This window comes from Cuculus canorus, chromosome 29, assembly GCF_017976375.1.
Source record: "Cuculus canorus isolate bCucCan1 chromosome 29, bCucCan1.pri, whole genome shotgun sequence".
NCBI lineage: Eukaryota > Metazoa > Chordata > Aves > Cuculiformes > Cuculidae > Cuculus > Cuculus canorus.
The window spans coordinates 1,453,506-1,473,631 of record NC_071429.1 but is presented as its reverse complement, the minus strand read 5'-3'; the positions used below and the strand labels follow the sequence as shown (position 1 = coordinate 1,473,631).

Below are 20,126 nucleotides of genomic sequence, written 5' to 3'. Positions count from 1 at the left end.
CTGGGATGATTGGGAGTGGGAACCAAGTGGCTGTTGGGGCTTTGAGGACTTGGGAATTGCTCGGTGCACAGAGGGCTGGGGGCCCTGGGATTGGGACCAGGACTGGTTTGGGTGCTCTTGGCTCTGGCTGAGCTGCCCGGAGGGGCTGCAGGGCTAATCCAGACTAATCCTGCCCCTGGCTGAGCGCCCAGGCACCGGCATCTTCCCACACCTGCAACACTCCCTGCATCCCTGAGCCCTCCCAGCCCAGACACTGCCTTCATAAGGAGCAAACCCTGGGCTCAGCTCATCTCTCTGGGTCACTCTCAGCCGTGATTGTTGTCTAAAATCCTCTATGATGATGAAGCTCTGGATCATCCTGCTCCTGGCCGGGCTCGCCTGCAGCCTGGCTGCTGGAGGTGAGCTGGGCAAGGTCGCGAGGTGACACTGGAGTGGCCCTGGTGGGGTGCAGGAAGGGGGTCAAGTCTTCCAGATGCTCATGTTGAGGGACTGGACATGGAGTTGGGGGTGTCCTGTGTGCAGTGGGGGGTCCCAATGCCCTGCCAAGGTGGGTGATGCCATGTGTCTTCCACCTGCAGTTCCTCATGATGGGACAACTTCTGCAACCTCCGGTGAGTCCAAGGCCCAGCGCGTGAGTCCTGCTCACCCAGTGGGTCTGGTGGCCTGGATGGAACCCCCCAAAGACCCATAGCCCTCCAGAGAACTCCAAAGCTTTGTGTTCTTTTCTTCTGGAGGTGGGGTTGTTCCTGGTGGTTTAGGATGCTCCTGCCTCCCCCTCCAAGGAGGACGAAGATGGTCCTGCCTCCCCCTCCTCCTTCCGAGGAGAATGAGGATGCTCCTGCCTCCCTCTCTTTCCTCCAAGGCAGGCAGGGAAGCCCATGTGTCAGACCCACACAACATCCATGGGGTCTGAGCACCCCCCAGCTCCCTGCAAAGCCCACAGCAAGAGACACCTCCCTTGGGATCAGGGAAAGAGCTGGTGGCCTTGGTCAGGGTGTCAAGACCTACTGGGCATCAGGGCCACTGGTTCTGGTGGGTGGGTGGGGGGACCATGAAAAGGGTTGAGGAGCATCCTGTTAGCAAGGTATCGGGGCGCTTGGGTAGCCCCTTTTCCTCCCGCAGATGTCGAGGCGGTAGAGGTGGCTGACAGAGGACTCCTGGCCTTCCTCGTCAACGAGCTGAACGAGCTGGTGAAGGGTCTGAGCGACAAAGTTGTTGGGTGAGCAGGAAAGGGGGAGCAATGGGGGAGGGGAGGGCTCTGCTGCAGTCAGAGGGAGCAGCAACAGTGTCTCCTTGAGAGGTGTCCCCAGTTCCTTCCCACCCCACCAAGCTGGATGCCAGGGGGGTCATAGTGGGGTGGGTGCTGGGGGCCAGCTGGGCGCTCCCGTGGGGCTGGGATGGTGGGACTGGGCCAGGTCTCACCTCTTTGGTGTTTTCTCTCCTCCAGGTGACAAGCACAGTAAGTTCATTCCTTCCAAGGGGAGCCTGGGGACACGGGGAGTCCTGCTGCTGGCAGGGGTGCAGCTCCGAGATGGAGGGTTGGGTGGGAGGGTGTTCTCCTGGGGGCACTGGGAGCCCCCACCACCTCCCATGGCAGCTGAGGACCATGCCCATCTCCTTTGCTCCTGCCCTGAGCACCCGAACCTCCCTGCCACCCCACCAGACCTCTGTGCTCTCCCATAAACCCTCCCCTGACCCCCCAACAGGGACCTCCACACCCCTGCGTGCCACACGGCTCGTCTGGAGCCAGTGGTGGGCCGGGAGGGCTGACTCAGAGTAAGTTCTGAGGCAGTGGAGGACCCAGAACCGGCTCCCACTCCATGGTGCGATTTGGGCTCCCTCACAGGGCTGGCTCCGGGTGCAACGTGGTTCCTACGGAGCAGGATGTGTCCTCCTCCTCCTCCTCCTTCTGAGCATCCTTGGCTCTGCACAAGCACCGCGCAGCTCCCTGATGTCTGGTTGACTCCCAGCTCATCCCACAGCTCTCCAAGTGCCTGCATCGCTCCAGACCAAAGCCACCAATAAAGCAAACCCCTAATTGCTGCCCATCGTGTTCTCCTTGGTGTTTGCCTGGAGCCCACGGCCAAGAGGGATTGAAACCCAGCCCGGTTGTGGTTTGGTGCAGGGGATGATCCTGCTGCAGGATGGAATCTGGACGGGATCCTGTTGCCCATGAGGGGAACTGGTGCCTGTGGAACCCTACAGACCCATCTCATGCATGGTGGTCCCAGATCTTCAGCCCTTATCCAGCATGGGGGCCACCCCACTGCTTCCTAGGTCTTCTGGGACCCTCCCAGTTGCGAGGTGGATCCAGCTGTGCCTTTGAACCTGTCCTGCAAAGACAGACTCCAAGACCCCAACCCATGGGACTTCTCCATCCTCAACCTCTCCTTCCCCTTATAGGGTTTATTTGACAGGTGCCCTTCATTAGCAAAGTTCGTTAACTCCCAGGGCTCTTCCCACCTGCCTCCTGACTGGCCCCTCACACTCAGGCCGTGAGGAGTGGGGACAGCACGGAGCTTTCTTGAGGTCCCCATGGTGGTCCCCACCTCTGGTGCAGGGATAAGGATGCTCTGAGTTCTCCTCTGGGTGCTGGGACATGAGATGACACTGGGTGGCCAGGGGACATGGGGCGAGGGAACATGGGGCCGGGCTGGCCACATCCTGCATCTTCTGGCCTCCTTGGGGCTAACGACTTTCACCCCTTTCCCTTTTCTCATCACTGGGGGGGCGACCACCAGCTCTGTGGAGGGGGGACTCCTCCCATCCAAGGTCTCCTTGTCCCAGGCTGAGGACCACCTTGTCCCCAGGTCCAAAGCGTGGCTGTGCCTGCCCCTCCAGAGGTCCTGTGGAGGTTGGGGTCTTGGATTTGCGGCTCCGACACCCTCCGCTCTGCCAAAAACCGGGGGGAGGGGGCAGACGACGCAGGGGCTGCCTGGTTGCCATGGTGATGAGGGTGATGCTGGCAGCTCCGTGGGAAGCGGGTGATCTTCTTAGGGATGGGGGAGGAAGAAGCTCCTTGTCTGGAGTCATGGGATGCTTCGGAGAGACACCACTCCATCTGGGACGAGCAACCTTGAGAAGGGCTCCATGGAGCGCAGCTTTGAGTTGTACCCCCAAATCCACATGCAATCAGGGACCAGTGTTTACTGGTTTCCAGTTTGGGACCCCAGTGAGAAGAGCCAATGGCTTTAAAGGATGGACAAAACCTGGTCACCTGTGACGGGCTCATCCCATCTCCTTGTTGCCAGTGGGATGTCCCAAATGAATTTTTTCCCCCAAAAATAAATTCCTTCTGGGAATAAACTCAGCACTTCGAGGAGTAGGGAAAAGCTTCATCCTGGTGCCTCCTCCTCTCTCCGCTGGCAGCTCAGCTGGGCGCAGGGGTGCGTGCTGCTGCTCACTTCTCACCTCCGCCTCCTTCCCGGGCATCTCTGGGCAGCTTTTTCTTTTTTCCGAGTAAATCGAACCGTTTTTGAGGGGGGCGGAAAGGTGCGAGCACATCAGAGCTCTCCCATGGCCAAATCCGAGGGAAGTGGTGGGAGTGGAAAAATATATGCAGCGCCAACTGCAGCGGCCACCTCCCGCTTCCCACGGCAGGTGAGAAATCACGGCTTAAAAAACAGCTTTTTTTCTTTGAGTGGTTTCTTTTTTTCTTTTTGTCAGCCACGAAAACACTCCAGGGATTCGGAAAGCTGGGATGCAGCGGCACTGCCGCTCTCCGCAGAGTGGGATGTCCCCAGGGAAGTGGCACAAGTTATTCCTGACAGCTCCTCGCCCCATAATTGTTCCCCGAGGTGGGTGAGCACATTATTAGTGATGGATTTGCTGGGGATGGAGTGGAGCTTAAATTGGACTCCGTCTGACAGAGGGTTTGTGCCGGGTGGTGTAATCCGGTGTGAAAGTGCCTTTCGCGTGAAGCAAGGCACGGCGTTGGCTCTAAAGCTCAAGAATTTGCCTTAAAAAGGGGTTTGGCTGAGCAGAAACCCTCTGAGTGAGGAGGCTCAGGGCAGCAGGGTGGATGTCGCCAACCTGAAAGGTTGGAGGGACCCCAGTAACTGGGTTGGAGGACCTTTGAGTGAGGATGCTTGAGGCAGTGGGGTCCTGGTTGAGTGTCACCATGAAGGCTGCATCCAAAGCATCGTGGCCAGCAGGGAGGGAGGGGATTCTGCTCCTCTGTTCCTCTCTGGTGAGACCTCATCTGGAATACTGTGCCCAGTTCTGGAATCCTCAAGGTAAGAAGGAGATGGAGCTGTTGGAACTGGTCCAGAGGAGGCTACAAAGATATTCCGAGGGCTGGAGAACCTCCCGTACGAGGACGGGCTGAGAGAGTTGGGGTTGTTCAGCCTGGAGAAGAGAAGGCTCCGAGGAGACCTTATAGTGACCTTCCAGAAAGGGCTACAAGAAAGTTGGGGAGAGACTGTTCATAAAGGTTTGTGGTGATAGGATGAGGGGCAATGGGTATAAACTGGAGAGGGGCAGATTTAGGCTTGATATGAGGAAGAATTTCTTCCCCATGAGAGTGGAGAGACACTGGCCCAGGTTGCCCAGGGAAGTTGTGGCTGCCCCATCCCTGGAGGTGTTCAAGGCCAGGTTGGATGGGCGTTGGGCAGCCTGAGCCAGTGGGATGTCCCTGCCCATGGCAGGGGAGTTGGAACTGGATGATCTTGAAGGTCCCTTCCAACCCAAACGATTCTATGATTCTATTCCAAAAGGCTGTGGGGTCCCCAGTAACTGAATTGGGAGGCACTGGAGTGGACTGGAGCTGGGGGCCAACCTCCATCCTACGTATCTGAGGCTTCAGGGCGTCTTTCTTTTTTTTCCAGCTCAGAAGCATCCATAGGCAGGTGATGGGTATGGACGTGGTCCTCCACATGCTCGCAGAGGATCTTGGACTCTCTTTGGAAGCGCAGCCAGATGGCATCAGGAGACAGCACAGCGTCCCAGGACATCCCTTCCTCCTTGGGGCCCTTCAGGAGCACCCATGGCTGCAGCCTCCATGTGTGGTTTGGATTTGGAAGCCACACTGTGTCTGGAGCCGACCCAGCTGGCTGGGAGACATCACCGCAATTATTTCACTTAACTCAATTACTGTTGTTACTGTCAGCTGGACCTAACGACCCGACATGGAGCAGCAGCCCTTAGAGGACCCATTTCTAATTAATTTTAGCTCGTAAGCTAATTAATGAATATGAATTTATTTGTAAATATTCAGGAAATCCATGTTCCCTGCAAAGAGCAACCCCTTCTCCCCGGGGAGGTCGAGCATCCTTTGGGATACCCTGCTCCGACCCTGGTTGACATCTCCCTCTGTGGCTCCTCCAAGTCACCTCTTGGACGGATCCTGATGACCCTGATGCCCACAGAGCTTCCTGGGCTCCTCTTCCCTAGGGATGCTTTCCCCAAGCCAACGTAGATCTGTGCAGCCTTCCCAGTGCTGCCGGCAAATCTCCACGCCTGGGTCAGGGCCAAGCTGGACCAGGTGCCACGGCAGCTCCTCGCTGCCACTGATCCCGAGGGATGGTCCAGGGATGCTCCGGGAGGGAATCGGCAGCAGCCGTGGTTGTGGAGCTGGAGGAGAGGGGGTGGCAGCTGGCCGAGGACGATGCCAAACGGGCAGAGACGGCGGCTCCCGGCAAAGTTGTGCCCGCAGCTCAACATCTGGGGCCCGTGGTCGTCGTCCAGGCAGCAGTGCCGCTGTCTGTGCCAAGGCATGTTTCTCCTCCTTCTCTTCCTCCTCCTTCTCCTCCTCCTCCTGCAGAGCCTGCCTGGGAGCAGGGTGACAGCGGACAAAGCTTCAGCCCCTGAGGACTTCGAGGCAAGTTCTGGGCAACCTAAAGAGGTCCTTTTGGGGATCAAACCAGTCCCAAGAGTCCAGGACCACCTCGCTGATGCCCATACCGGGTCCTTCTGTCCCCATCCTGGGGGTTTAGGAGGTAGAGGGGGGGTGCAGGCAGCAGTGGGGGGTGGAGCTTTGGGGCTGCACCTGAGGATGTGGGACTGTACTGTGTCTGGAGCAACGCGCTTCCCGAAGTCCTGAGCTTGTGCTGTACCCCATGTCCTGGTCCCCTCAAACCATCCTGTGACCCCAGGGGTTTGCCATGCTCCGTGAGCTGGTTCCCCAGGTCTGCTCAGCATTCCCAGTGTCGCGCCTCCTCCGACCCAATGTGGCAGAGGACAAAAAGGTCTGCTCGAGGACCTCTGCATGGACAAGATCTTGCTCCCCAAATCTGTGGGGATGCTGGGATGCTGGCCTGCTAAGCACCCCGAGCAGGATGCAGGGCACCCCACTGGGCTGGCGGCTGCTCAGGTTTCTTACCAGCAGATGTCAGCTCCCGCCCGGGGATGCACAACCAGAGCTCACCCAGCTCCGTTTGTGGCTCTGCACCCTTGCACACGCCTGTGGTTGGGCTCAGCGTCCCCATGGTGTGACACCCAGGGTGGCCAGCAGGGAGGGAGGGGATTCTGCCCCTCTGTTCCTCTCTTATGAGACCCCACCTGGAGTCCTGGGTCCAGTTCTAGAATTCTCAAGATAAGAAGGACTTGGAGCTGTTGGAACGGATCCAGAGGTGGCCACGGAGATGATTCGAGGGCTGGAGCACCTCTGCTACGAGGACAGGCTGAGAGAGTTGGGGTTGTTCAGCCTGGAGAAGAAAAGGCTCTGAGGAGACCTCAGAGTAAGAGTAACTCCAGGATGTCCCCAGTGCTGCTCTCGGGAGGAGGACGCCTGAGCATCCCTGCCAGCTCGATGAGGCTGAAGGCAACTGGGAGCCAATCCAGGCTCTCCCAGCTGTGCCCGCAGCCGCTGCATCCTGTGGGCTGCCAGGAGCCCAGCCGGCCAGCAGTCACGCTGGGAACGTCTCCCGGGGGACAGCAGGGTTGTGACCCTTCCCTCCCTGCTTTCTGGGGGTGCTTGAGTCCATCTGGGCCTCTGGTCCATCTGGGCTCTTCAGCATCCCACCCTCACCTGCATCCTCTCCAGGGGAGCAGCCTGGGGCTGGGCAGGGGAAACTGAGGCAGGGAATGACGTGAGAGGCTCAGCCCTGTCCATCCCCAGAGCAGCAGGACACAGCAGGTATCCCATTTTCTCTGCCCCACATCTGGGGGTTCTTGGGGGGCAGGAGGTGGCTGGCTGGCAGGACGAGGTCTGCAGCAAAGGCTGGGGACATGCCTGGTCCCCTTAGAGGCTCCTCAGCCCCTGACGTGTCCCTTCTCCAGCACCAACAGCCATGAGGGTGGGCAAACAGCCAACCGGACCCCTTGACTGGGCCACCAGGATGGTACTCGTGGGATTTGAGAGTCCCCCCAAAACCGAGCTGCTAGGGGACCCCATGGACAGGGCCCCTTTGTCACAGCCCCCGTCACCACCTCTCCCCGGTGCCACCATTGCTCAAATTGACAACCGCGGGTCAATGAGCGTTGGCTGCAGCCCCTGCCGCCCCACCGGGCCCCCCAACCCCTGATTTCTCTTTAATTGCATTCCCCAGTGTCATGCAAATCAGGCAGCCCGGGAGCAGCTGCCAGGATTAAATTAGACCCCGTTAATACGCGGTAATTGCGTTTCCGCACAGGCCCAGGAATGCCAGCCCGGGTGCCCGGCACCGGGGCAGCAATTGGCTTTCACAATATTTACTCAGGCAATTACCCTCCCTTCCAAGCTGCGGCTGCTCTGAGGGGATTGGGGGATGGAGAGAAACTTTGGGATAAGGGATGGTGGCTTGGGAGCGTTGATGGGACACAGGGACAGAGATAGAATCATAGAATCATAGAATAGTTTGAGTTGGAAGGGACCTTAAAGATCATCCAGTTCCAACCCCCCTGCCATGGGCAGGGACATCCCACTGGATCAGGCTGCCCAAGGTCCATCCAACCTGGCCGTGAACACCTCCAGGGATGGGGCAGCAAGTCTAAATCTGCCCCTCTCCTGTTTATCTCCGTTCCCCCTCGTTTACACTTGGCCTTGTTGAACCTCATGAGGTTCTCATCATGAAACACTCATCATAGGATGAGGATTCTCTGCTTCTGATCATCCTCAAGTGTTGTGCCTTGTAGGTTTGTGCCCTGCCTGGAGCATCTCAATGATGGCTTCATCTGCTTTCAAGGTGGAACATCATCAAGACAGAGCATCCCAAGGTGGAGAGTCTTTGAGGTGAAGCACCCCAGGATGGAGCATTGAGGTGGAGCGTCATCAAGGTAGAACATCCCAGGGTAAAGCATCAAGGTAGAGCATCTCGGGGTGGAACATCAAGGTGGAGCATCATCGAGGTGGAGCATCGAGAGGGAGCATCCCAAGATGGATCATGATCAAGGTGAAGAATTTCAGGGTAGTGAGGTGGAGCAGCATCGAGGTGGAGCACTCCAAATCTAGCTTCTTTTGGCAAACCTTGCGGCCATCAGGAGGACCTGCTCCAGGTCGCCCCGAGTGCATCATATCAGCCCAGCCCTGTTGGGATTGCATCTTGTCTCCTGTGGTTGCTGCCCTGGGATGGATGTGGAACCCTGAGAAGGGAGATGTCCTTGCAGAGCACCAGACCCCAAAGAGAGGGACGTTTTATGTGTGACCAACAGATGGGGCTAACGTGGAGAAGCTCGGGACTTGCCACCTCTTCTCCAGATGTCACAGGGATGGTGCAATCTGCTCCTGGCGGCCTGCACTGCTCAGAGCCCCGGAGCAGAGAGGGAAACTGAGGCTCAGGCCATACATGGGGCATGGGACCATGTTTGGGGTTACAAGCTGTTTTCCAGAGTTACCAGTGCCCAGGGAATGGAGAGCTGGGGCGGGACATGGGGTGGTGGGAAGGTGATAGGTCAGAGGGATAAGACAGGACATTGCTCCCTCCCTGGAAGTGTTTGCCCCCTCCTTGGAGGGGTTGAAGGCCAGGTTGGATGGGGCTTGGAGCCCCTGATCCAGTGGGAGGTGTCCCTGCTCATGGCAGGGGTTTGGAACTGGATGGGGTTCTAACTAAAGGCCCCTTCTAATCCAAACCATTCCATGATTCTATGACCCCTGGGGATTGGGAGGGTTAAATGAGGGATGGAGGACACTTGGGAGGGATGGAAGGACACGTGGGGTTTGAGGGAGATGCTGAGGGCATGGAAGGATGAAAGGACACATGGGGTGGGAGACTCTTGGGGAGGGTGGGAGGCTTCTGAGGTGGGCACAGCTTGGGGTTCCAGGATGTCCAACGCAGTCCTGGGCTGGCAGTGGGGCTGAGCTCAGTTAGAGAAGGCAATTCCCATCTCTTCTTTCTTGTCTACCTTGGAGCTCCCCAGCACCCACCCAGCATGGGGCAGGGGGGCTGCACCTTCACCCCAGCCCCATCTTCCCACCCTCTTCCTGCCGAGGTCCCCGTCCCGGCGCTGCGGTCCCCACCCCCAGAGTTGGCCCTGGAGGTGGAAGCGGGAAGGTTGAACATCTTGCAGGAATGTTCCCGGGGGGCCAGATCCTCCGTAACCCTAACAGATGCCAAGCCCCACACAATGGGATTAGCGAGCGGCACGTGGCCGGGTCCTGAAAGGCAGCGGGGGCTGCAGACAATGCCCCCCCCCGTCTTCTCATCACCCCACTCCTTCCCGGGGGTCACCTCCCGCCATCCAGATCCCACCGCCCGATCCCAGAAGGGGATGTTTTGCCACGGTCCCCTTGTGCCCCAAGGCGCCCCCGCAGCCCCTTTGTGTGGGTGCCGGGACCTGTTGGAGCCATCTGTCAGGGAGGGGACGAAGCCGTCGCTGCGGCGGGCGGTGTGGCAACAGGCAGATTTATTGGCCGCAATCTGTTCCTCTTGCCCCTGCCCCACGTCCCAGCCTGACGGTGGGAAGTAAGCCATGAATCCACTAATGAATTAATTAGTATTCCCTGTAATCCCAGGCTGCCAAAGCCATGATTGCAAGCGCGATAAATGAACGTTGAAGGGTCCCTCAGGCTGGCGCGTGCGGGGAGGCTCCCACGCGGCGATCAGAGAGCGGTTGCAGTTGGAAAAGATCTTTAAGATCATCGAGTCCAACCGTGGATCCAGCCCTAAGTCTGCCACCAGACCATGTCTCCAAGTATGACGTCTACTCATCTCTTAAATCCCTCCAGGGATAGGGAGTGGACCGCCTCCTTGGGCAGCCTCTTCCAATGCTTGACAATACTTTCAGTGAAGAAATCCATAGAGTCATGGAATTATGGAATGGTTTGGGTTGGAAGGGACCTCAAAGCCCATCCAGTCCCACCCCCTGCCATGGGCAGGGACATCTCCCACTGGATCAGGGGCTCCAAGCCCCATCCAACCTGGCCTGGAACCCCTCCAGGGATGGAGCAGCCACCACTGCTCTGGGCAACCTGGGCCTCCCCACCCTCATCATGAAGAATTTCTTCCTAATGTCTATCCTAACTCTTTCCCCCTCCATTTTAAAGCCACTTCCTCCTGATATCCAACCTCAATCTTCTCTGGTGTGCCTTGAGCCTGTGCGACGCTGAGCAGAGTCCAGGCAGGGATGAAATCGAGAAGGGGGAGATGACTTTTGGGGTGCCACCACCCTGCACAGCCCCTATCCCAGGCTGGGTGGCTACAGCCCTTGCGATTGGAGAAACCAAGTTCTAGATCTGAGGGGCGACCACCCGTAATGCTTGTCTGTTAACTGGGGGGTCTTTATCCATCACCCCTTCTTGCTGGCTGGGGGCTGTGGAGCCTGGGGCCCCTTCTCTTGTCTGAGCAGTGGAGAGCTCAGCCGGGCCCCTTCTGGTCGTTCCAGCCACTAATTACTCCCCCTTTGCTCTCTCATTACTGCTGGGAGGGAGCCATGGCCCCCACGCCCACCCCCAGCACCTGGGTCGGAGCCAGCATCACCCAGAGTTTGATCCCTTGGGTGACCCCGGCCATGTTATGCTTGGTCATTTGCAGTTGGATGGAAACCCCCTGGGGGACGTCCCGCATTGAGGCACCTGCATGGCAGGGTCTGTCCTGCTGCTGGGCGAGCTGGGGTGACCTTCCAGGGGTTCCTGCATAGGGGTCACTATCTAGGGGTGCTCATCCATGAGTGCCCATCTAGGCATGTCCATCCAGTGGTTCTCATCTCAGGGTGCCCATCTGGGGGTCCCCATTCAGGGGTGCTCATCTAGGGATGCCCATCCGAAGGTTTTCATCCCAGGGTGCTCATCCAAGGGTACTGGTCTAGGGATGCCCATCCAGGGGTGCCCATCTAGGAGTGCCCACCTAGGGATGCCCATCCAGGGGTGCCCACCCAGGGGTCCCCAACCACAAGTGCCCATCTACAAGTCCTATCCAGGGAAGCCCATCCTACAGTGTTCAACCCAAAGTGCTCTTCCAAGGGCACTGGTCCAGGGATGCCCATCCATGGGTGGCCGTCTGTGGGTATCCACCCAGGGGGCCTCATCCTGAGGTGCTTATCCTAGGGTGTTCATCTAGGGGGTCTCCATCCATGGTTGCCCATCTTGGGCTGCCCATCCTAGGGCATCTCTGAGTGTTCATCCAAGGATGCTGATCCAGGGATGCTCGCCCAAGGGTGCCCATCCAGGGATGCCCATCCTAAGGCATCTCGGAGTGTTCATCCAAGGATGCTGATCCAGAGATGCTCACCCAAGGGTGCCCATCCAGGGATGCCCATCCTAGGGCATCTCGGAGTGTTCATCCAAGGATGCTGATCCAGGGATGCTCGCCCAAGGGTGCCCATCCAGGGATGCCCATCCTAAGGCATCTCGGAGTGTTCATCCAAGGATGCTGATCCAGAGATGCTCACCCAAGGGTGCCCATCCAGGGATGCCCATCCTAGGGCATCTCTGAGTGTTCATCCAAGGATGCTGATCCAGAGATGCTCACCCAAGGGTGCCCATCCAGGGATGCCCATCCTAGGGCATCTCTGAGTGTTCATCCAAGGATGCTGATCCAGGGATGCTCGCCCAAGGCTGCCCATCCAGGGATGCCCATCTAGGGCATCTCTGAGTGTTCATCCAAGGATGCTGATCCAGGGATGCTCGCCCAAGGGTGCCCATCCAGGGATGCCCATCCTAGGGCATCTCTGAGTGTTCATCCAAGGATGCTGATCCAGGGATGCTCGCCCAAGGGTGCCCATCCAGGGATGCCCATCCTAGGGCATCTCTGAGTGTTCATCCAAGGATGCTGATCCAGAGATGCTCACCCAAGGGTGCCCATCCCGGGAACCCCCCGAGGATGCCGCTCTCGGGGCGCTCACCCAGGGCTGCCGGGGTTGCCGTCGGGGTCCCGGTGGGCTGCGGGAGGAGCCGGGCTGCGCCACCTCCCCCCGTGGGAGGAGCCAGGAGGGATCCTCAGCCGGGCAGGAGCCCCGGGCAGCGCGGAGCTCTCAAAACCGCCCGAAAGCGGAGCTGCCCGTTCCCGGTGCCGCCGCGGGGCTGGAGGCACCATGTGCCCGGGCAAGTGACGGCGGGGACTCGCTCCGGTGCCCAGGTAAGGGCTGAGCGGGACCTCCGGGGGTCCCAGGGGACCTGAAGCCCCTCCGATGGGGGCTTCTTGGCCTTTCGCTGCCCCCGGAATGGGGCGGGGGGCTCTGCCCCGACGGCGGAGCAGCGGGATCCCACCCGAGGGGAGCTGCAAGGGGGGATGGAGCAGCTGGCATCGAGTCCCAGGTGCCTCCTCCCATCTCCCCGCAGCCGTCGGGGATGGAGCTGAGTGGGGACCCCTGTTTTGGAGGGGGGTCTCGCGGCTGGGGACTGGCTATCAGGGCATGCAGCATCCCCGAGCGGGGCTTTCCCTGAGGATGGAGGAGATGAAGGTGATAGAGATGATGAAAGTGATGGAGGTGATGGAATAGACGAAGCGGCAGAGTAGTGGGACCCCATCCTGTGGGCTCCGTGCCCTCTGATAGGAGCTACAAGGGGGTGCAGAGTGGGATGGAGCAGCTGGCACCGAGTCCCAGATGCTCCCCCTCATCTCCCCGCAGCTGTCGGGGATGGAGCTGTGTGGAGATCCCTGTTTTGGAGGGGGGTCTCGCGGCTGGGGACTGGCTGGCAGGGCATGCAGCATCCCCGAGCGGGGCTTTCCCCGAGGATGGAGGTGATGAAGGTGATGGAGGAGATGAAGGTGGTGGAGATGATGAAGGTGATGGAGTAGATGAAGCAGCAGAGTAGTGGGACCCCATCCTGTGGGGCTCTGTGCCCTCTGAGTGGAGCTACAAGGGGGGTGCAAGGTAGGATGGAGCAAGTGGCACCAAGTCCCAGATGCTCTCCCCCAGCTCTCCGCAGACATTGAAGATGGAGCTGCAGCCCCAGAGCCCCACAGGGACCCTGTGGCGGGGGGGGTTCTCAGAGCTGGAGACCAGCTGGCGGCACGTCCTGCACCCCTGGCCACATTGAGGTTGGGGTTTCCCTGGGGATAGAGGAGATGAAGGTGATGCAGGAGATGAAGAACCTGCCCCAGCCCCTAGTTTTTGTTTCTCGGGTCCTGGAGAGGGGAGCCCTTTGCCCAGTGAATCCTGCCTGGGGCCAGGACTCCAGCAAGGAGGAAACCAGTATCTCCCACCTTCCTCTTGCTTTCTCAGGTCTGTGTGGATGCTGCAGGGCTGCCCTTGAGCAGGTTGCCCCCAAAACGCCAGTGCATCCCCTCTCCCCTGCCCCGGTTGGCTGAGGGATTGGGACTGGGACCATGAATGGAACTGGGAGCTCTGGGCAGCCCTGGGTTCAAGACTGAGCCAACACCAGTGATCCCACAGCCACCCTGCTGGCCGGGCTGGAGATGATGGAGCAGCTACAGGGCTTTTAATCTGCCCTTCAGCCCAAGCCCAACGGGTTCAAGCACAGCTGGGCCACATCCTCCTTTGTTCGCAGGCAGGACACGGTGCAGAGGGCTCACGTAGGTCTTCATTTTCATGGTTTGCTTGGGGGTGGTTTGTCCCTCCTACCCCTCGCTGATGAATTCCTGGCCCCAGCTGCCTGTCTTGTTCTTGGATCTTAGAATGCTGGAATGGGTTGGGTTGGAAGGGACCTCAAAGCCCATCCAGTCCCACCACTGCCATGGGCAGGGACACCTCCCCCTGGATCAGGGGCTCCAAGCCCCATCCAACCTGGCCTGGAACCCCTCCAGGGATGGGGCAGCCACCACTGCTCTGGGCAACCTGGGCTGGGGCTTCCCCACCCTCACAGCAAAACATTTCTTCCTAAGAACTCATCTTGGTGTCCCCTCTTTCAGCTCAAAAACGTTCCCCCTTGTCCTGTCCCTTCCTTCCCTGATCGAGACCCCGCGCCCAGCTTTCCCGCGACCCCCTGCCCAGCACTCTGTGTGTCTTCTTCTTCGTGTCGCCCTCCCTGGGGTCAGAATCTTCATACCAGGGGCTGTGCAGGGCTGGAGTTGCTCATTCTTTGTACTGAACCAAATGTTCTCCTCTTGAGAATCGATTCCCTTAGAAAGAAACCAGTGAAGTCTTGAAACCAAGTTCTTGGTCCTACAAGAAGAAGGAATAGAACCCACTTGTTTCCAAACCTGGTTGTTTTCTTCTGGGATGGATTCTGGCGCACAGGAGCGAGCAAGGGGTGGGAGTTACAGGCAGAGATGCTGCCTTTGGGATGGATCCCCAAGGATGGAGTGAAAGGAAGCCTCAAAGCGCAGCCTGGGTGGGTTTTAGAGCAGTTCTGCAGCCGTTTCTGGGCTGTTGTCCCCATGTAAAGCAGGTGCTGCCCTGTGGTCCCACCACGATGCTGGCAAGAAGATATTGAAACCAGCTGGCTCAAACAGACCCATACTTTCCCAAAGATGGTCCTTCACCACCTTCATCCACCACAGCATCTGACAGACCCCTCTTACTCTACTGAAGAGTTAATTGGGGCCACATGGTCCTCTGGGAATGCGATGGCTGTGCAATTAACACCCTAATCCAGCCCTGCAAGCCCCATCGTGCATATTAAAAGCAGGATTTTCTACATGGGGTGGGCAGGGGTGGGCAGGGGCGGGCAGGGGCGGTGGAGCTGGGGCTTGGGCAGCACACTTTCAGCAAAGCTGCTTAGATGCTAAGCTTTATTAAATGAGTCAGGCACGATGACAGGATTTGGGGGGGGGGGGCTGATTAACATGAAACCCAGGCGCGTGCGGGTGCGACTGCCTTCGTTAGGGCAGAGGGAAGAAAAGGCTCAGGTTAGAAGAACTCGGGCAGGAAAACCCCTGGAGGCAGCTCAGCACAAGACCTTTACTTTCAAGCTCCTTTATTGCAACCTGCAACAATTGGGGTTGAAGCCATGAGGGGTAGGACTTCTGCATGGGAATAACCCCAAAATTGAATTGTTGGAAGCCTTGAGCCCTGGCAAAGAGGTGCTGGACCCCAAGGAGAGGCTTCACCAGAAGATATTGTAGATAGGTGGTGGGTAAATAGATTCTGTAGGTACCATCAGTGGCCAGAAAGTAGTTGATGTCTCTAAAAGATGGTTTTGAGCTCGGTTCCTAACGCCCTCAACATGCTGAGGGACTCTTCTGCTGTCATTCATTAACATCTCCTTGTCCCTTTGTGGCAGAGATCAGAGATGACCAAGACATACGCCAAGCCCAAAGAGATGGCAGAGCTCGTGAGCACACAAACCTGGATGGATGAAACGCTGAGCTCCAAAGATGAGCTGAAGGAAGAGGATGGCAGGCAGGGTCCTTTTGGATTGCTGTCCGGCTTGAATGAAGAGCACGACAGCATCGAGGAAGAAGAGGAGGAAGAGGATGATGGGGAAAAGCCGAAGAGAAGAGGACCAAAGAAGAAGAAAATGACCAAGGCAAGGTTGGAACGGTTCAGGGCCAGGCGGGTGAAGGCCAACGCCCGGGAGCGCACGCGGATGCATGGCTTGAATGATGCTCTTGACAACCTGAGGAGGGTGATGCCCTGCTACTCCAAGACCCAGAAATTGTCCAAAATTGAGACGCTGAGGCTCGCAAGGAACTACATCTGGGCTCTGTCAGAGGTGCTCGAGACGGGGCAGACTCCTGAAGGGAAGAGCTTTGTGGAGATGCTCTGCAAGGGTTTGTCCCAGCCCACCAGCAACTTGGTGGCCGGCTGTCTGCAGCTGGGACCCCAGACCTTGTTCTTGGAGAAGCACGAAGAGAAGTCCCTGGTGTGTGAATCAGCCATATCCAGTCACTCCTTCAGCTACCAGTCCCCAGGGCTCCCAAGCCCACCCTATGGGTCCATGGAAACACATCTGCTGCATTTAAAGCCTCCAACCTTCAAGAGCTTGGTAGATGCTTCCTTTGGAAACCATCCCTCTGACTGCAGCACTCCCCCCTACGAAGGTCCTCTGACGCCACCACTGAGCATCAGCGGGAACTTCTCCTTGAAGCAAGATGGGTCTCCAGACCTGGATAAATCCTACCCCTTCATGGCCCACTATCCCTCAGTCAGCCTGGCTGGAGCACATGGACATGCCGCTCACTTCCAGAACACAGTGCCCCACTACGAGATCCCCATAGACATGAGCTACGAGTCCTACCCACACCACGTGGCCGGCCCTCAGCTCAACGCCATCTTCAATGAGTAGCAAAGCAGAGTTAGACCCAAATTGTTGTCGGGGAGAGAAGTTCAGCTGTGTAGTGGAGCTATTTCTAGAATGGACACAACTGGAAAGAGGATATCACTGCCACGGGGTGAGAGACTTCTGAGCATCTCTGCAGGACAGGTTCAGCTGACCCTCCTGTCCTCCCCAACTGCACTGGTGCCACCTTGCTGATTTCCGAGTTGTCCACAGGAGCCACGTGGACCCTTCCTAACAATGGAACTCTGAGCAGCCACCTCCAAAAGCTGAGCCGTTGTCTCTCTCTCCCTCAGAGATGCTCAAGAAGGTGGCTTTGCCTTCACCGTGCAGGACTTTCTGCCTGAACGCACTCCAGCACTTGGGATCGTCCATTGCCAGGATGTTATGGTTCCTTTTCCTCCCTCCTTGGGGTGGTGGGGTGTGGGCACACCTTGGTCTCGCTTCAGGTGGAGATAAGCCACTCCTGCCCCTTGGGAGAACTGGTTCTCCTTTCACACGCTCCACTGGGGTTATGGTTTTCCCATGTCAGCCATCGTTGGACAGGCTGGCAGGGATGGGAATGGTCTCAACGTCGTTGCTCCTCCTTGAAGCTTTCCACCCAACAGAGAACCTTGTCTTTGCTACCACTGTATTATCCAGGGACGGAGTGGTCCAGCGAGGCTCCAAGCTTCTCTGTGATGGCCCCTCCACCTCCTGGACTGAGCCTTGGCTGCCTGTCCTCTTTTGAGCCTCAGACCTCACCTGTGACCTCCAACCAGCATGAGATGATTAGCACGCGGCTCTTGAAACCTCATTATGGGACTGTTGAGCTTTCAGAACACGAATATCTGGGCTGGAAGAGGAGCTCACAGCTCAACCCTTGAGGTCCGTGTCTTTGTAGCATTATTTATCATGATCCGCGTCCTGAAGACATCCTGCCAAAAGAAGTGTGTCTTAATTTCCTCTTTTATTTATTATTTACTGGGGGGGGGGTGTTGGGTGTCTAATTTATTTCCCTTCCATTTTCCATGAAATGTGGAATATCCTGAACGACCTCCTCATTTTCCAGTTGCCCTCCGAGCACTTCATTAGCTTTGTGGAGACGTGTGGCTTTTTCTTGCAGTGCTGTAACCTCCAGGGTTTATTTATTAGCCATTATTTATTTAATTTATTTGCTTCCTGCCCCTCGCGGTCTATTTTTTTTTTGGGTGATGAAACCAAGTATTTAACCATATTTAATGTTGAACTACATCTTGAACACAGCCATTCCTTGGCTTTTGGCAGCTGATTTTTTCCCGGCAGCTCCTGACTCATCCCTTGTATTTCTATATTAGCAATAATTTTGAAAGGCTATGCAATTATTTTTTTTGTTTTCAAGAGAATCCAGGCAACTATTTTTGATGTCCCACTGGCCTTGCGAGCCCATCTGGCCCAAACCTCCCCGTTTCGCAGAGGTGTTTTGTATAGAGTTGGGAATTTGAAGATGATTTGAGCTCCCAAGGTCCCTGCCTGGCCCCTGGGTCCCTTTTGTACTGAGAGCAAATGTTTATCCTTTTGTAAAGAAAGCAGAGTTGGGTTTTTAGCTCAAATAAAGTTGTGGTCTTGTTTCAAGCAGCATCATCCGAGGGCTGTTTGTCTCCGTTTCTGTGGTCTTCAACATAGTGGTGAGGGGCAACCAGAGGATCTGACCCGCTCCAGGCTGGGGTGCGGCTGGGATCCTTGACCTCGGCGCTGAGCTCCGTAGGCTACTGGTGGTGGCTAGAGCTGGCCATGGGACCAGCACTGGTCCTGGGTCTCCTTGGGAAGGTCATCTCCAGGGGTGTGGGGGCAGAAGGTGCTGGGGAGCTCAGATGTGAGGTGAGGGTGGGCGCCTTGAACAGGGAGATGCTGCTGGCTCGGCCCGTCTGGCCCCAGCGTTCATGGGATGCGTGTCACGAACACACGCTCACACATGTGTAGGCATGCATGGAGTCAGGCATGGGCTGCCGCAGACATGCAGACGTGTGTGCACCTCCATGGAGGAGCCCATACAGGTGTACACACAGATATCACATACTGACATGCACACGTGTGTGCACCTCCATGGATGAGCCCATGCAGGTGTGCACACACAGATATCACATGCTGACATGCACACGTGTGTGCACCTCCATGGATGAGCCCATACAGGTGTGCACACACAGATATCACGTGCTGACATGCACACGTGTGTGCACCTCCATGGAGGAGCCCATACAGGTGTGCACACACAGATATCACGTGCTGACATGCACACGTGTGTGCACCTCCATGGAGGAACCCATACAGGTGTGCACACACAGATATCACGTGCTGACATGCACACGTGTGTGCACCTCCATGGAGGAGCCCATACAGGTGTGCACACAGCCCCTTGCGTGTGCACACGCTGCCACCTGCCCATGTGCTGTCCCACGTGTGCACACGCATGCATGCACCCAGGGAGTTGTGCACACACGAGCACCTACAAGTTTGCCCCCACGGCCGTGCAGACGCTCTGGGACTCATCCTGCCAGCTCCGTGAAGGGAAAGTGGAGGGAACACGGGCATCCTGACCTCCCGCAGCCCAAGCCATCGCCCATCCTGCGAGCATGACCTGGTGCCCACGAATCCTCGTTTCCCAGCAGCGTTAAAAAACCTAAACCATTTTTCTGGCTGCTGTTGAGGTTTCTCCTCCTCGCAGCCCCTCGCATGGGGACCCCGCGTCGCACGGGGACCTCCCGTCGCACGTGTCCTCGCGCAGCTCAGCGCCTCGCCGGCTGCCGGGAGCCCGGTGGGATCTGGCGAGCGCTTCGTCACCGCAAGCTGTGCCTGGCACGTGGCGAGAGCGAGGGGCTCTCGGGGGGGACACGCAGCTGCAGCCACGCTGCCAAGGGCTGGGGGGGACGATGCGGTCCTGAGCGGGGACAGAGCGACGAGAGGAGACCCGGAGCGTCTCTCGAGCAGGTGGGGAGCAGCTGCTTCGGGGAGAGGGCTGGGGTGGACCTACGGGGGGATGGACTTACCTGGGGATGGACATACCTGGGGATGGACTTACTTGGGGATGCACTTATCAGGAGATGCACCTACCTGGGGACACATCTACCTAGAGATGGACCTACATGGGAATGGACCTACTTGGGGATGCGCGTAACAGGACGTGCACCTACGTGGGGATGAACTTACCAGGAGATGTGCCTACCTCATCATTGAGACCTCATCTAGAATACTGAGACCTCGTCTGGAATATTGTGTCCAGTTCTGAAATCCTCAAGGTAAGAAGGAGATGGAGCTGTTGGAATGGGTCCAGAGGAGGCTACAAAGATGATCCGAGGGCTGGAGAACCTCCTGCACGAGGACAGGCTGAGAGAGTTGGGGTTGTTCAGCCTGGAGAAGAGAAGGCTCTAACAAGATCTTATAGCGACCTTCCAGTACCTGAAGGGGCCACAAGACACTGGGAGAGGGACCGTTCATAAAGGCTTGTGGGGATGGGACGAGGGAGAACGAGGATAAACTGGAGAGGGGCAGATTTAAACTGGACATTAGGAAGAATTTCTTTCCCATCAGAGTGGTGAGACACTGGAACATGTTGCCCAGGGAAGCTGTGGCTGCCCCATTCCTGGAGGTGTTCATGGCCAGGTTGGATGGGCGTTGGGCACCTGATCCAGTGGGA

At 57.5% G+C, this 20,126-nt stretch overlaps 2 protein-coding genes across 2 annotated transcripts in view; one reads left to right on the top strand and one right to left on the bottom strand.

Annotated features, from left to right (window-relative positions):
• Positions 1-5,630, bottom strand: part of PPP1R1A (protein phosphatase 1 regulatory inhibitor subunit 1A) — a 29,646-nt gene extending 24,016 nt beyond the window's left edge. Inside the window, exon 1 of the mRNA XM_054051654.1 lies at positions 5,625-5,630. The gene's annotated coding sequence lies outside the window, so the exon portion shown is untranslated. The remainder of the gene's footprint in view (positions 1-5,624) is intronic.
• Positions 5,631-12,288: 6,658 nt separating this feature from the next.
• NEUROD4 (neuronal differentiation 4) lies at positions 12,289-18,065 on the top strand. The gene is made up of 2 exons (XM_054051513.1): positions 12,289-12,428; positions 15,479-18,065. The coding sequence occupies exon 2, from the start codon at positions 15,488-15,490 to the stop codon at positions 16,481-16,483; it is 996 nt and encodes a 331-aa protein (XP_053907488.1). The 5' UTR covers positions 12,289-12,428; positions 15,479-15,487; the 3' UTR covers positions 16,484-18,065.
• The last annotated feature ends 2,061 nt before the right edge of the window (positions 18,066-20,126 follow it).

Coding starts and splice junctions, on each gene's coding strand:
- NEUROD4 (XM_054051513.1), top strand. CDS start 15,488: ATGACCAAGACATACGCCAAGCCCAAAGAGATGGCAGAGCTCGTGAGC.